The 16763-nt window shown below is 44.0% G+C and overlaps 1 protein-coding gene across 1 annotated transcript in view; it reads left to right on the forward strand.

Moving 5' to 3' along the window:
* LOC146856489 (uncharacterized) overlaps positions 1–15787 on the forward strand; it is a 126271-nt gene extending 110484 nt beyond the window's left edge. Inside the window, exon 4 of the mRNA XM_085654648.1 lies at positions 13034–15787. Within this exon, the coding sequence (XP_085510774.1) occupies positions 13034–13323 (290 nt within the window). The 3' untranslated portion in view covers positions 13324–15787. The remainder of the gene's footprint in view (positions 1–13033) is intronic.
* Positions 15788–16763: the final 976 nt, after the last annotated feature.

Raw genomic sequence — 16763 nt, forward strand, 5'->3', positions numbered from 1 at the left:
CGATGCGATATTCTTCTTTTCCGACCCTTGGGTCACTGGACCGAGGGTGCTGCAGATCTTGCGGGTATTCGGTGAAACGACAGGATTACATACCAACCCGTCCAAATCGATCCTTTTCCCCATTTGTGGCGGACAAGGGAGTCAAACCTGGGCCTCGCAGCTGGTCATTGCAGACGAGGGGTTTAAGTACCTCGGGGTCCATATCACTAGATGCCCCACCGTGGCGTGGTCGCGCAACATAGCCGCCTTGCTCCTGGCAGTACATGAGGAGACGATGGTATGGTCCCACCTTCACTTGTCCCTATACGGCCGCTCCGCTATATTCAAAATGGTGTCACTGCCGCGCTTGCTGTACAAATTGCAAAATTTCCCGTATCCTATCCCCCGTCGTGGTTTCTTCAAATCAATGCGCTCCTAAATAGATTCCTCTGGGGGGGGAGGGGCAGTCCAGGTGGCTCTAGGGACCTGTATCCAATCCACCTACTGTGGTGATTGTTCCTTTCTCCACACGGTCTGGGGCTGGACTGCACTACAACACTTTTGGTCGGGGTATTGTCTTGTCTGGGGCGGGTGTTGTGCTGGGACCTCCCGGCGGATCCTCGACTAATCCTACTTCATGGCACGGAAGACATTGGGGGAAACAGATATAAGAGGCACCTTTTATTCCTGGGTCTCACATTGGCCAAGCGTGACATTGCACAGCATTGGAAGTCTTCCGCTCCCCCCGGGGTGGCGGCTTGGAAATCGGCCCTAGATAAATGTATGTCGGCTGAAGTGGCGGTGTTTCAGGCACAGGTTTGCCGGCAGAAGCATGGGAAGATCTGGGCCAAGTGGGCTACGTACCGGGGTATTGACCTGTCCATCCTTTCACAGTCCGCGAATCCAGACCCTATTGAGAGACTAATCATTAATGACTCCCCAATCTAATATGCTTATTGGCTATGGCGGCTCTATGTTCGTGTGTGTATTTATTGCTCCATGTGGGAAGTGTGGTGCAGGGTTGGGGGGAGGCGGGCGGGGTGACATGTTAGCTCAAATGTTTTACAGATTCTCAGGTGTGGTCCTCTTCGGTATCTGTTGTATCTACACTATGTCATGTGTCTGTATACCGTTTAACGCCCACCGGGTGTTATAAACTCAATAAAATTTGTTGTCAAAAACAAAAGACCATCTGAGCCTGCTGTGACTGAAAACATTTGCACCAGCCAAATGAAAGCTAAATACCACATTGTCACACCATTGAAATTCTGCAAAAAGAACAGCCAAACTTCAACATCTGTCCTCACTGCCGCAGAAATCCTTACTCTGTGATGGGGTTGTGTAAATCCTGCTGTCATTAAATCCAATCTCCGTGAAAAGGCTCTGCCTGCTCTTACAACTGTACATGCAAAGTTCAAATGACCTAGCAAATGTTAAACTTGTCCCAAAGTCAACTTGGGTGCAGGTATTGCTTCTTCTAGCAACTGAATGATTTCTTGCATCTTAGTCTGTGGTAACCTGGGCTCCATAGCAACTGTATCCAGCTCAATACCTAGGAATACCAAGGATGTACTAGGACTGTCTGTTTTTTCTGGGGCTAAAGGAACCTCCAAAACATCTGCCATTGCCTGAAATTGCTGCAATGCTACCCTACAAATTACCCTAATGTGCCATAAGCCTCAAATGATATGCCAGATTTTGCACAACCCATCTGTAGAACCTTGTCCACGTAAAAGAGTTAATCAAACTGAATGCCCAGTAAGTAAAAGTCCCTAAGGTGTACTGACGAAAGACTGATTTATATCACATTTTGCAATCTCTATGCCCACGTCACATTTTTTGATCAACTTTATTGCCACATCAACTGAAGCAAATTGCACGACTGTCTTCTCTAGCAGTGAAAGCATTCACTGATGCACCTTCAGGCCATGAGAGGTGATGGATCATTCTGAACTCACCTGCCGATTCTCTTTTTAGGTACCAACCCCAAAGTGGATATCATTAGATAATGCAATGGCCAATGATCAAAGGGGCCTGCCATTCTACCTTTGACTATCTCTTTGTGCTATTTAGTTCTCACTACTTGTGACATGTCTCTAGCAGACCTTGGGTTATCTGCAAATCTTCTTTGTCTTGGCCCCTAGTATCCTGGTCTGAAACCTTCCAGAAAAAACCCATTCCAGCAAACACCCACTGTCCCTGTCAGGGTAAAAAGCCAGCCACCACACTAGCGTCTCCACCTTAATTGGTGTAAAAGCTCTCGTTACCAGGTTGATACTGTCCCGCCTTTCCCCTCCCTCGTTCCCTGTATGTTGTTGCTGTCTGTTCCCCCAAAACATTCCAGAACTACATGTCTCCCTCCACACTTGCCACATTTGTGCTTATATTTGCATGGGTTTTGTGCACAGAAACCTCTGTTGAAACCCCAACAGCCTCCTAAATAAAACCCTTGTCCTCTTCCCCAAATTCCCACCCCTCTAAAGGTGGGCTGTCCCTGAAAGGGTTGAAATTGAACTGTCAGACTACTGGCTGTGTGGTAGCGCTGGTGGTAATCTTGTAGAATACATCCATTATAACCGTAATTTGTTATCCGCTTCTCCCCAAGGTTTGTCTGGCTTAAGCCCCAACCTTGCTCTAAATTCCTCATCATAATGAAACCAGGCCATACCCCCAAAATCCATTTGGGCCGGTTTTTAAATGGTATCCATATGTTTAAAAATGGACACAGATCGTTCAGGAAACCTTTTGCAGTATACACCGGCATAAACGAGAAAAGCTGATGTTCAAGTGTAAATGTTAGTAAGCAACCTTCGGTACCGTGCCAGTTCCTACGCTTCCTCTTTAGAGTCCTCTTTCAATTGCACTTCCCTGTGTAGGAGCTTGTAAACATCAACAAATTCCTCTTTCCATATCCTTTCTTTTGTCTTTGTGGCTGAATGTGCCCCCTGAGGCATGGATACCCCCATGTATTTTTAAGATTTATGGCTATTCTCTTATTTCTTTTGGCCTTCACTGCCATCCCTGACCTGCTCTTTGTCTAGCATGTCCTTGTTAGCACACTTCTTTCTGCCTTCACCAGGTTTCTTAGACCCTCTCTTACTTACCTTTCCTTCCAACTCGTCCCCGGTACCAATGCCTTTGTTTATAGACATAGAGCCAACTTCTTTTCCACCATTTGTGTCTGTGATGTCTTAAGCCTACTACCCCAACATTGCCACCATCTCTGCTCACCTGTTTGTAACTGTTGTCACTCCAGGTGCCTCCCACCCTGTGCTCCTTTTTCAAGATGTGCCTGTCTTATCTCTCTCAGTCATCTGGGTTTGAAGTTCTCTTGCCATGCAGGAATCCCCCCTTCCGCCAGTTCTTCATCCTCAGCATTATAATCTAGTTCACATCAGTATCCCATACACCCATTCTGCCACTGACCCCCAGACATTCACCATCCCAAACACTACCATCAAAGGTTCTCCATTCTGTAGATGTCTCAAAGTCCTGTAATGTCTCTTCTTCTTGCTCTTGTGCCTTCAGGAAGGATATATTGAACTCTTCCTTCCCTTCGGACCAGCACCTACAGTTTGCTACCAACCTGGCTGGTTAATGCTCACTTTGCCTGGCCTTGCTTACCAGAGTTCTCCCAACGTTGTCCCTCGGATACCACAACCGGAGGGAGCTGTGGTCCTGCTCCCTATTTCTATTGTTTCATTGCCTGTGTGATTATCTGGCCCTCTATCTGGAATCCACAACCATTACCCTCCTCCCCGTCTGAACGACTGGAAACTTGATATGCCTCAGTATTGGAAAATGATAAATCCACCTTCCTTTCTGATAACCTAGAAGCTTCTGTCAAACGTGTTTCATTTGCAGCCATTTCCATCTGCCTGCCCTTCTTTACAATTTCAAATGAAATATACTTTTTCTGAACCTAAGGAACATTCTTCTTTTTTTCCCCTGCAGTACCCCAAATGACAAACCTCTTTATGCAGTAATTGTCTTAGTCTCCCACATGCACTCAGCCACTTGACCAGCTAAGCTCTCTGATCCATTATCCATGCCCCATGGCTCTTGACATTTTATGAAGTTTTTTTTACAGACTCCTTTTTCTGTATCAGGCGCCACCTGTTGGGCGCAAGGCCTTGTACCTACACACAGAGGGGCTGACTCAGCCTTCACCTGTGTCGTCTTGGAGCTCCCACCCCCGACTGTGCCTGCTGAGCTTGCTGCCCTCCTCCCTCACAATGCCTGCAGCTGAGATTTATCACACGCCAACACCAGCGACAGCGCGTCATTCTCCTTGCCAACCGGTGAGTCCACAGCCACACCAGTCAATGCCTGCATTGTTTCTTGGGGCCTAATTGCTGCTGGAATACTTTGTATCTTCCCAACTTTCTTTTTACTGGGTGGACGTGAGAAAGCCAAAACTGTGGCTGCCACCCCACCTGTTGCCTCGTGCCTTTGCCTATGAAGGCCAATCCACGCATGACTCAAAACCCCAGGCCTTATTAGATTGTCCCCCCGCTGTGCATAGCTTCCTGAGCGTCTACCTGAATGCATCTCTCTCTTCTGCCATCAGCCCAGGTAACATATATAAGGCTTTATGTACAGCCTTATAACCCACAATTTTTCTTCATGAAAATGAACAAGAAACACCTACCCTAAGCTGACCAGAGCGCACCAAGGACTGTCCCTGAACTCATGACAACCACTTGTCGCCAGATCCCTGCCCCTGCCTGTAAAGTAGCCTATCCCATAACACCTAAACCTGGACTGCTCCAATCGCCCGAAAACCGCTGGGGTGGACTCCTTTCTGGAGGCCATCCCGGGGCCCTATTCCAACTGTCTCCACTTAACCACAGCGGTCTCGCCTGCAGCCATCGTATTTTTTGCTTTAAGGGGGTCAGCAGTCAGCCATTCTGGCTCCCTCAAATGCCAGCATGAACGTGGATTAAGGGTCATCAAATTAAAGCTCGCATAAGGTGCGGCCATTTGCTTCTGTGTTAGCCCACACAACAGTGGTTGCAGATATTAATCTTATTAGCTTTAGCCAGACCTAGAGTATAGCAGGGTCTTTAAGCAAGTGTCAATATTGACCATTTATTGATTTTCTTTAGTAAAGTGCCTTGTGTAGCTAATGGGATGCTTCAGAGCAATCGACTAGAATAGCAAAGAGAAAGTTGGAAGCAAAGGAGACTGACCTGATGTGTTTTATCAGTATACGATGTTCATCCACAGCAGCCTCAAAGTCATTGCAGTGTTCAGCTAAAGGGAAATCTACATGGTTCAGTTATCAAAAGTGTATGTTCGAGGCATGTGTGTTGTAGATAAACATGCTTTGTGTACTCCTGCCATCTAGTGTTTGGTCCAAATGTTTGCAAGTTGTTTTTCTTTGAAGGAGTCTTTTCCAGTCACGAGGTAAGGTGACTCCTCCTTTCGGTGATAGTGCGCATGGGCATCGACTCCATTGTTAGATTGTTTTTTTTCCCCCATCGGGTTTGGACGTGGTTTGCTGGGCTCTGGTTCGAGACCCTTCGTCGAGATCCCTTCGGGGCACAATCCACTGTACTCGTGTCTGTATTGTTTTGAACGCGTTTTCCCATCCTCTGCATGTCGAAAATCGGGAAACATTCCTAGTTGGATCGAGAAAACTCCAGTGACGGCTTTCGGGCCTAGCCCGTTTCATTTGACTTCCTCTCAACCAAACATCATCGAGTAACCTGCCAATGGAAGGGACTCCGTTACAATTCTGCCCTTGGTGCCACTCAAACTATCCGCACACCAACCATCACAAGGTCTGTAACCTGTGCCTGTCTCCGGAGCACAATGAAGAAGACTGTGATGCCTGCTGCTCATTTCGCTCAAAAAGAACCTCCAGGACCATCTTGCTCGACGATGAGAAATGTAGTGGCAAAGTATCAAAAACACCCTGATATCTTCAGAGAAGATATCGAACAGGAAGAGATGGAAGCGTCTGCAGCAGAAGAAGAGGCCTTCTCCTTCCAGGACTCTGATTCTGAACTGGAGATAGAACTGGAGTCCCACAATGTCCCAGCCAGTCATGTGCTGTGTGTACCAAAACCCATTTGCCCACAAAACCCTCTTCCACTAAATATAAGTCTTCCGGGCCACCACTGCCATCCAGCCATGGCAGGCACCTAGACTCTGCTGCAAAAAGCTCCACCCTCCGGCTTGGCACCAAAAGCACAGGTCAAGCCTTCTGGCTCGGGCTCGAGTCGAAATACGACACCTTCAGCACCTAAAACATCGGTTCCAAATGACAAAAAGGACAAATCCGGCTCAGCACCAAAAATTTCGGCATTGAAACAGAAAGATGCTTCTCAGAAGCCAATTCTGGAAACAATGCAAGAAAAGCTGGATCCCCAAAAAAAAATGTTTATATTAAACCATGCACTGGACATATTACAACATAACCAGTGATACCATCCTCCAACAGGAAAATTCCAAGTTCACAGGATATAAAATCTCTCTGAAAAAGATAAAGGACATGGCTACGAGCCCTCATCACCCCATTCCTTATACCCCTCCACCATCTTCACCAGTAGCTTTGATACCAACTTCATACTCTAGACATTACAACACAGGGCTCTCCTTATACAGATCCTGATGCAGGGGCTGGGGATGACACTTGTGGCAAACCACCACCAGACCCATGGGAAGATTATGATATACATCCTCCTACAGACACAGATCCAGCTCTATAGCCTGCAAAACCTTCCCATCCTGATGACAAGACTTCATATCAGGATCTAATTGCCAGGGCAGCCACATACCATGGAGTCATTTACATAAAGAATCTTTAGGAGAAGATTTTAAATTTGAAACATGGGGGACCACACATAAAACAGCACGGTTGTTACCTATGTTGAAGAGTATGATGAGGCATGCGGAAGACATTTTTTAAGACCCGGTAAGTGCACGTATTATAATACTCGGGGTTGACAAAAAAATATGCAATGCTTGTTAAAGAGCAAATTCACAAACATCAGGTGATGCACCACCTCCAGACAAAGAGTCCAAATTAATAAATGCCTCAGGCAAAAGTGTGGCTGCATAGTCAGCCAATCATTGGCGCATAGCCAATACACAAGGTATTTTAGCTTGGTAGGATAGGGCCCTCTGGGACAAATGGAGGAATAACTCTAATATCTCCCAGAGGAGCATAGGAAAAAGGGCAGGAATTAGTGCTGGAGGGAAAACTAATTTCCAACTCCTCTATCAGGTGTGCGTTAGACGCTGCTGATACTGCAACCAGAGGAGTTAACACCAGTATTCTCCTCAGAAGACACGCATGGCTGTGAATCTCTTGGTTTAAACCAGAGGTACAAAAGACAATACTTAATGCTCCCTTTGACAAGGAACATCTTTATGGCCCTCAAGTGGATGAAGCACTGAAGTGGCAAAATCCATGGGAGCACTACAGTCACCCTCTACAAAAGGCTCCTTTCGTCACTCATTTTGTAGGGAAGGCTCAAAAATTACCTCCACAGATGCCACACATCTTCATACAAACCTCAAAATCAATCCCCCCACCCCCTCCAGAGGATTTTACCAAGGTGGTTACAAAGGAAACAATTTTAAAGGTAGAGGTAGCCAACACGTACCTCTCCATCTCCCAACAAGCGGTGACTTGATAACAATTCCCCGGACCATCATACACCTATCGGGGGAAGACTGCACCAGGTTCTTGCCATTTGACAATCAATAACATCACAAAATGGTTGTTATTATCCACCATGGTTATTGTCCGGAGCTCACCCGCAGTCCTCCCAATATTCCACCTCGCATTCACAAAAGCTCTCTAGAGCACCAATAACTGCTCAAACAAGAAGTACAAGCTCTTCTAAGAAAATGAGCTATAGAACCAGTTCCAATACAACACCAAGGGCCAGGGATTTACTCACTTATTTTCCTAATCCTCCAAAAAGATGGTCCTCTACGACCAATATGAGATCTCAGGCCTCTAAACCTGTACATACTGTCAGAACACTTCCATATGGTCACACTTGAACAGATGCTTCCTTTCGTACAGCAAGGCGACTTTATGTCAACACTTGACTTAAAAGACACATACTTTCACATTGCTATTTACCCAATACATCGCAAATATCTCAGGTTTGTTGTAGCAGGAAAACACTATCAATTCAAGTTACTCACATTTGGAGTCACTACTGCACCCAGAGTATTCACCAAAAGTCTAGCAGTAGTAGCATCTCATCTAAGAAGACAAAAAATTCATGTCTTTCCATATCGAGACGATTGGTTCATCAAAGCCAACACACATCACAAGTGATTACAACACACTCTAATGATCTGAAATCTTCAGCAGTTGGGATTCACAGTCAATGCACAAAAATCCCATCTTCAACCATCACAGCTGCAACCCTATCTAGGAGCTATGCTAAACACTCAATAAACAGGTTTAGCCTATCCTAATGCAGCTAGGATTTGCAATTTTCAAGCTCTGGCACTACAATTCCAAAGCAACCAGTATCTAACATTGAGAACTTTCATGCAACTCCTAGGGATGATGGCATCATGCATTGCCATAGTGCCTCATGCAAGATTAAACATGCTTCCACTACAGGAAAGCTTGGCACGTCAATGGAATAAATCACAGGGTCAACTAAAAGATCTAGTGTTGGTAGACCGATGCACTCATCGCTCTCTGCAGTGGTGGAACACACAAAACTTATCAAAAGGGCTGACCTTTATCGACCTTGTTCCACAGATCGTGCTCACAGCGGACGTATCCCTCACAGGGTTGGGTGCCCATCTACAACATCTAACAGTTCTGGGTCTCTGGGATACCAAAAGCCAAAATCTCCACATCAACTACCTGGAGCTTAGTGGTTCACCTAGTGCTAAAAGCATTTCTACCTCATTTGATAGGGTAAGTTGTTCTAGTCCAGACGGACAATATGACAGCTATGTACTATGTACAAAAACAGGGGGGGACACTCTCTACAGTTATCATGCCTCTCTCAGACAATTTGGCGTTGGGCAATACATCACAAACTCCAACTGCTAGCAGAACACTTTCCAGGGACGGACAAAAAAATTAACCAACCTCCTCAGCAGGATGCGGTAACAAGTTCACGAGTGGGAACTCCACCCCCAAGTCCTCCTCCCATAATTCCACAAATGGGGGTTTCCACAAATAGATTTCTTTGCAACAGCACAGAACTCAAAATGCCCAAACGTTGCCTCCAGGTTCCCACACCCTCTGTCCAAAGGCAATGCCTTATGGATGAACTGGTCAGGGATAGTTGCTTATGCTCTTCCGCCTCACCCTCTTCTTCCATTTCTGGATCGGAAGCTCAGGCAAACATCTTTCACCCTTATTTTAGTAGCTTCCATGTAGGCTCGTCAACCATGGGTCAATCACACTACTCGAACTTTCAGTTGCTCCACACCAGAAGCTTCACCTGACCTCAAACCTTCTCACTCAGAACCATGGAGAAATCAGACATCCTAACCCCAAGGAGCTCAACCTAACGATTTGGCTACTGAAGTCATAGAGTTTGGATACCTAAATCTACCATCAGATTGCATGACAATTCTTACAGAAGCAAGAAAACCTACCACTAGAGCATGCTATTGAGCGAAGTGGAAAAGGTTTGGTATATATTGTGATAATCCAAACAATTGAACCACTAGATGCTTCTATACAACAAATCATTTGTTATCTATTGCTTACACCTTGCAGCAGTGGCTGTATATCTTCAAAACAGCCAACACTTATCTCTATTCGGAGTACCAGTAATTAAAGCCTTTATGGAAGGCCTTAAAAGAGAGAGACCACAAAAAGTTCCACCTGCACCTGCATGGAACCTTAATATTGCTCTACCAAGACTTATGGGTCCACCTTTTGAACCATTGCACAATTGCCCACTGCAATTCCATTCTTGGAAGGTTGCTTTCTTGATTGCCGTCACTTCACTAAGACGTGTCAGTGAGCTTCAGCAACTAACCTTGGAAGAACCATTCTTCCAACTCCATAGAGAGAGAGTGGTTCTTCGCAGTAACCCAAATTTCCTTCCAAAAGTAGTCTCTGTCTTTCAGATTACCCATTTGGTTGAGTTACCTGTTTTCTTCCCTAAACCTGATTCTGTATCAGAAAGAGCTCTACATACAATAGATGCCAAAAGAGCATCATTGTATTATGTTGATAGAAGAAAACATTTTTGCAAAACAACTTTTTGTTGCCTTTGGTCCCCCTCATAAAGGAAAACCTATCTCTAAATCTGGTATTTCTAGATGGATTGTCACATGTATTCAAACATGCTATATGAAAGCCAAAAGAACGCTGTCTATACCTCCTAGAGCACATTCTAAGTTGGCCTAACGGCTAGGGCAGTCGACCTCAAATCTGAGGAACTGGGTTCGAGTCTCAGCAATGACGCTGAACATCCTGTGATTCTGGATAAATCACGTAATCTCCCTGTGCCTAACAAAAAAAATGAAAGTGTCTTCATGTAACACAACTGGTGCTATGTAAAGCCCTCTGATACCCGAAACCGGGTCAAGTTCGCGCTATATAAAACTCTGTAAAAAAAAAAAAAATCTATGGCTTTTTTTAGGTAACATTCCTGTAGCTGACATTTGTAAAGCAGCTACATGGGCTACACCACACACATTTACTAAACCCTATATTGTGGATGTATTAGCATGTCAACAAGCTAATGTAGGACAGGCAGTCTTAAGAAAACTTTTTCAAACAACTGCAACACCCACTGGTTAGCCACAGCTTTGGGAGAGTACTGCTATATAGTCTATGCAAAGCATGTGTATCTACAGCATACATGCCTTGAACGGGTGATGTTACTTACCCGGTAAGCATCTGTTCTTGTTATGTAGAGCTGTAGATTCACATGCGCCCTCCCTCCTCCCCAGACACCTATGGTTGTTGCAGTTAATATTCACATTGTACACGCATGGACATCACCATACTACACTTATTTACTCCATTCTCACCCTCTTGCTGGAAAACAATCAAACAATGGAGTCGATGTCCATGCGCACTATCACCGAAAGAAGGAGTCACCTTACCTCGTGACTGGAAAAGACTTCTTCGAAGAAAAACAACTTACAAACATCAGGACCCAGCACTAGATGGCTGGAGTGTGCAAAGCATGTGAATCTACAGCTCTACATGCCAAGAACAGATGCTTACAGGGTAAGTAACATAATCCTTTTTTTCTCATGAGTAAGTTAGATTTTAATATTACTTGACTCTGGTTCATATTGAATCAACTTTGAAATGAGGGTAACATCCACATCTGAGCAGCATGTGCTTAACTCACTAAGCTATCTTACCCCACAAAAATGCAGTGTTTTTCTTCTACATTAAATACAAGGTATACGTTAGCAATAATACTGTAAGAACTGTGAACCAATGACATGGGTAAAACCAGTTATATGGCTTGTTGAGTTTAAAATTGGTTCTGGTGTCAGTTTGAAGAGCAGACTTTGGCAAGACGGTTAATTTGGGTGCTAAGAAACATAAAAAAACACACTAGCGGATGAGACATAAAACAAGATATTGTTGTTGATGCATTACAGATTTGTCCCTGGTTCCGAAATATCATTTTGAGTAAGTCGAAGGAATTCTAAGTGCTTTCTTTCACAAATTTGTACCCAGGCCTGTATCTGCTTGTTAAGTTCTTTATTGTAAGTTTGTTTGTATATTTTAAATAAGATTTGAGTCTGAAATGAGGCTGTGGGGACGCACTGTTCAGCTGCTCTGCTGGAAATAATGTACAGCTTTGAAACTCTATCAGCTGGCTGTAGTAATCAAGTCCACTCTGTTGTGATGATTTAAGGAGGTTTATTAGTAGATGGTACAAGATCACAGGTAGATAAGAACAGGACCAGATGAGGATCAGTACAGGTCCAGAGGGAGACCAGTACAAGACCAGAGTAAGACCCCACCAGGAGCAGCCAGCAGGCAGCTCAGCCAACTGTGACTTCTCTGACAGATCCCCAACATTCTGACAGCATCATCACCTTAACATTCCACTTGTGGTAGAATGGCATTGTATTAACATTATCAGGATATAACACTGGCACTTCTCATAATCTGAGTGTTTCTAAGTCATTCTGCTACATCTGTCCAAATCAGCTCATGGCAGCCTCACGGAGGTATTTTTATTATGTTTGACATGTTTAATTCTGTGCATTGATATAGAAGCTTCCTTTCTGCATGTCCTGCCAGCCACTGCTTAATTGGTAAAAGTAGGTAAATAAATAATAACTGCAGGGGCTAGTGTCCTCGTGCATACAAACACACTCATTCACATAGGCTTACGCACAATGGTGCACCCATGCAGGCACACACACACGGTATGCACTCATGTACACAGGAGGCCGAAGCTGCTGCAAACAAACCCCACCTGGGATAGTTCAAAAACATACACTTTGCTCTGCAACTCAAATACCCACATTTCCCAACTTTCAGCTCCAACAAACTGCAAAAGAGCCAGGTCCACGAGCTTTCTCCTTATCAGAAACAAGGAAAGAACTCAAGGCTGTGCCTTTTACTTTATCCTTGCTTCTTATTGGGCTTAAAGGTGTATGACGGACAAGCTCAACCTGACTGACATAAGCTGACTTGCTGCAGTGTGGAGGCTAGTGCAGCATGTCACTGATTTGTGAAAGTGAGAGTCCTGTGGTACAACCACCGCCTGACACATGCACAATACAAACAGTGGAGCCCTCTTGCTCTGTCAACGTGTTATTGCAGCTTTACTTGTAAAAAATTAGTTCATTAGATTGTTTGTGTTCATGGAAGGTCTATAATACGTCAAGCACTTAATTGCACAGTTTGGCAGGCTATTTTAGATGTTCGGTGCCCCAGCGTTCCCTATGGAGGATGAGCTACCACTGCACATGGAACAGATACTAACTGCAGTGTAACTCAAAATAAACAAGGTTGAGTAGCAAGTGACATGAAGTTGCATCAAACTGAATAAGTAAGAATAGAAGGCAACAGTTTTGATTCCCATCTAATCACATATCTCTCACACTTTTCTTTCTCCAGGGTGTGACAAACTCGTCACTGACCAGCAGCTGATGTGCCTAGCCAGGCGTTTGGGGAAGAGTTGGAAACAGATCGGCATTGAAGTCCTGGGGATTGAAAACAACAAGCTGGAACAGATTGAGGAAGACAATCAAAACAATCTTGTGATGAAGAGTTTCTCAATGCTCAAGGCATGGAAAAACAAGGAAAAAAAGAAAGCAACACCAGATCATCTCCACCAGCTCCTGTCCGGTGAAGGGGTGCCACTCGATCCAGATGCCTATGATTTCCTAGATGACTTGGCAGGATGACTATGAGTATGCAAAAGGAAGAAGCTTCTTGTCTTCCATGGACAACTGCTGCTCTTTGCCCCTTTTGTACCCAGCACTTGATATCCCCTAGCTATGTTAACTTTACAGGGTTATTCCAACTATGGGCATAGCTAAAACAAGTATGCATCCAATTACAACCCTAAACAAACACAACATTAGGATGATAAATCACTCCAAATATATTGGCCCTCTTGGTTTATATATAGCAGACTCCTGTCATACCTTACAATTCCGGTCTAAAACTTTTATCGTAATATTGAGGCATTAAACAAGCATTTTCAATGTAATAGGTCTCACATTTGTGTGAGTTTAAGCTATTGGCATTGTAAATAACAATGCCTTTATTCATGTGTTTTCAAAAGCAACACATATATAAAAGTCATTGTCATTTCTAATGCCGATAGCTCAAACTCGCGCAAATGTGAGACCACTTTCATAGTGGCAGCGCTCCTTTCTTTTGATGCTGCTCACTGTATTCAGGTTACAGTGAGCAGCGGCTAAAGAAAGCGGCGCAGCCAGCATTAAAGTGAAAGTGCAGTATGGAGCGCTTCACTTAAAAAAACGAAAGAAAGAACGTTTCTGTAGCACAGACGCTAAAGTGAAAGTGGACCGCGCTGCAAATTAATTAAATAGAGGAGCGCGGCCGCTAAAGTGAAAGCGGAACGCACTGCAAATTAATTAAGAAGGGAAGCACGGCCGCTAAAGTGAAAGCGGATTGTGGTTTAAGTTAAATAAATAAAGAAGTTCGGCCAATAAAGTGAAAGCGGACCGCGCTGTAAATTAAAATTTTTAAAAAAAGAAGCGCGGCTTCTAAAGTAAAAGGGAACCGTGCTGCAAATCAAAAAATAAATACATTAATAACAACAATGTAAAAGCGGGCGGCGACATCGTGGGTGGAATAGGGGAAGACCATTAAAGAAAATAGTGCTCACCGACTAGATTAAGCAGACCGTGTAAGACCACAAGTAAAAAGTGCAGTCATTATGGGATGCTGCAAATGCAGACAAGGTGGTACCAAGGAGGGACTAGTAAGCCTATTCACGAATGAAAAGCAACGATTTTGAAAGGACTGTAAAAGACGCCAATTGAAAAGATGGGCGGGAAATGGGGGGAGCATTTATTCCATTCCTCAATACTGCATGCGTCACAGAGAAGCGCATGCGCTGCCCAGGCTCAACCTAAAAATGATGAAGATGATGCCCACTGGGAAAAGGTTTCAACCAGAGGGATTAGATTAAAGTGATTTCATTTATAAAAACTGGAACCCCGTGCAAACAGCGTTAAGTGTGAGCAAAAATCTGAAAAGAAATCCTTAACTTTAAACATAATGATGTATCCTTGGTGAGATCTCAAGAGTACCACTGCTTGGCCCATCTAACAAAATATATCACTATTTCTGGGATATAAAACACAAAGCTTAAACCATTGTTTATTTTACCCTAGATTATGTAAATTCTGCATGCTCCTGTCTTTCAGACAACTCCCAATACTTTTTCAGTAGCTCAAAATTGTGTGTCCATGGAACAGGCCAGAAAAGACATGCGTGAATTTACACCCTTTGGTTAGTTTAATATACACAAACGGCAGAGGTAGATGGAGCTGCAACTTTCTTTGATCGACAAGAAGCTAAATTGGCTAAAAGAGCACTTAAATAAGGGCTTTTCTTGTCTCTTTTGTATCTTCTCCATATATATTTTTTAAGAAGATTCCTATGTACTTTTTCCAAACTCGCTGTGCATCATTTAGACCTAAGCAGCCCAGGTGTCAAATATGTTACGGCAGAGGCTGCATATCATCTGCCAGGCCACCTACTTCAACCATTTCGTAGCTGGGCCTTTTCCATTAAGAATGAGAAGCCCTGGTTTGGCTATATGGGGCAGTTCGCTCTTAGGCCTCCATAACCTTTTTCCACATAAGGCATCCACGCCAAATTTGCGTTCTTTTTTTCCAACAGCCTGGGGATTCTAAAGGAACCCGGGGTTTGTGAATGCCCATGGAGAGGATTATTAAAATAGGCAAAACCTGATTACATTTTGGGGGGTTGGGGAAAAATAGGAACAAAAAGTGTTCCGCAAAAAGTAACAATGGCATTATTTAAAAGTTTGCTGTGCTAAAGTCACCATCTTCCCAGCTTCCAGGAACATACTATATTTTTAGCACAACTGTGGCATTTTTTAAAGAGGTAGCTTATTTTTCCTAATTTTTGTACTTTCAACCTACTTTCAACTTGTGGTAGAAACTGCTGTGAAACCCATGAGTGATCCCAGAAAGCTATAGATTTCCGAAAAGTTGGCAATATTCTGAATGCAGCAAGGAGTCATTTGTGTAGATCCCCCAAGAGCCAGCAACTGAGCTGCACCTTAGAATGGTTTTTCATTGTGTACCAGGTATAGGACAATTCAGATGGTAAAATATAAAGAATGAAATATGAGTACCAAGCAAACCTATGTCTTACTGAAATGGACATCAGATAAGGAGTTTAGGAGCAGTGGTTATTTGTACATCTCTAAATTTGGGAGTACCCATTCTACCATGTGATTCACAGGGAATTTGTTCAAATGTCTTCTTTCTCAAACACTGTCTTATATTTGGATGGCAGAAATGCAGAGAAATACAATTGGTAATAGCAATTTTTCTACTATTCTACTTTCCCCCAAGTCTCCCAATAAAAATGGATCAGGGCCCAGCGGCCACCCTGAAAAATCTACCAAAGCCAGACATTTCTGAAAACTAGACAACCAGGGGAGTCCAGGGTGGTGTGCCTCGCATGGATCCCACAAAGTTTTCTCACCCACAGTACCTTGCAAACCTCAAACTTTCCCTGAAATTGTGCATTGTCCTTGCATTTCTGTAATATAAACTTTAGGAATCACTAGGAATCCACACAATTCTTACCACCCCAAGTTCCCCCACTTGTTCCAGTAAAAAATATTCCTCACTTGTATGGCTGGGCCTTGTGACTGCGACGGTCACGTATCAAACCAAGCTCAATGGGAGTCCAGCGGGGCTCACCAACTGGGGTAACATTTTTATCAGGACAAGTAGTGGACGTTGAGTGGTAGGAATTTTCTAGATCTCTGTGGTTTCTGGAAATTTAAGTCACAGAAATGCAAGGGAAATGTGTGATGTTACAGAAAGTTTGAGATGTGCACATCATTGTGGGTGATAACATATTGTGGGATCCACGTGAGGCACACCCTCCTGGATTTTTCAGGTTGTCAAGTTTTCAGAAATGTCTGGCTTTGGTAGGTATTTTGAGCCCAAACACCAAGGCTACCCCTATTGCTGATTTCTCCACATTGCGGTTTAGGGCCTTCTGTATCACAGGCGCTAGACCCTGCCACACAAGTGAGGTAGCATTTTTATTGGGACATGTGGGGGAATGCTGGGTGGTAGGAATTTTGCAGATCCCTGTGGTT

Source organism: Triturus cristatus, chromosome 4_1 (assembly GCF_964204655.1).
Source record: "Triturus cristatus chromosome 4_1, aTriCri1.1, whole genome shotgun sequence".
In the NCBI taxonomy this organism is placed as follows: Eukaryota; Metazoa; Chordata; class Amphibia; order Caudata; family Salamandridae; genus Triturus; species Triturus cristatus.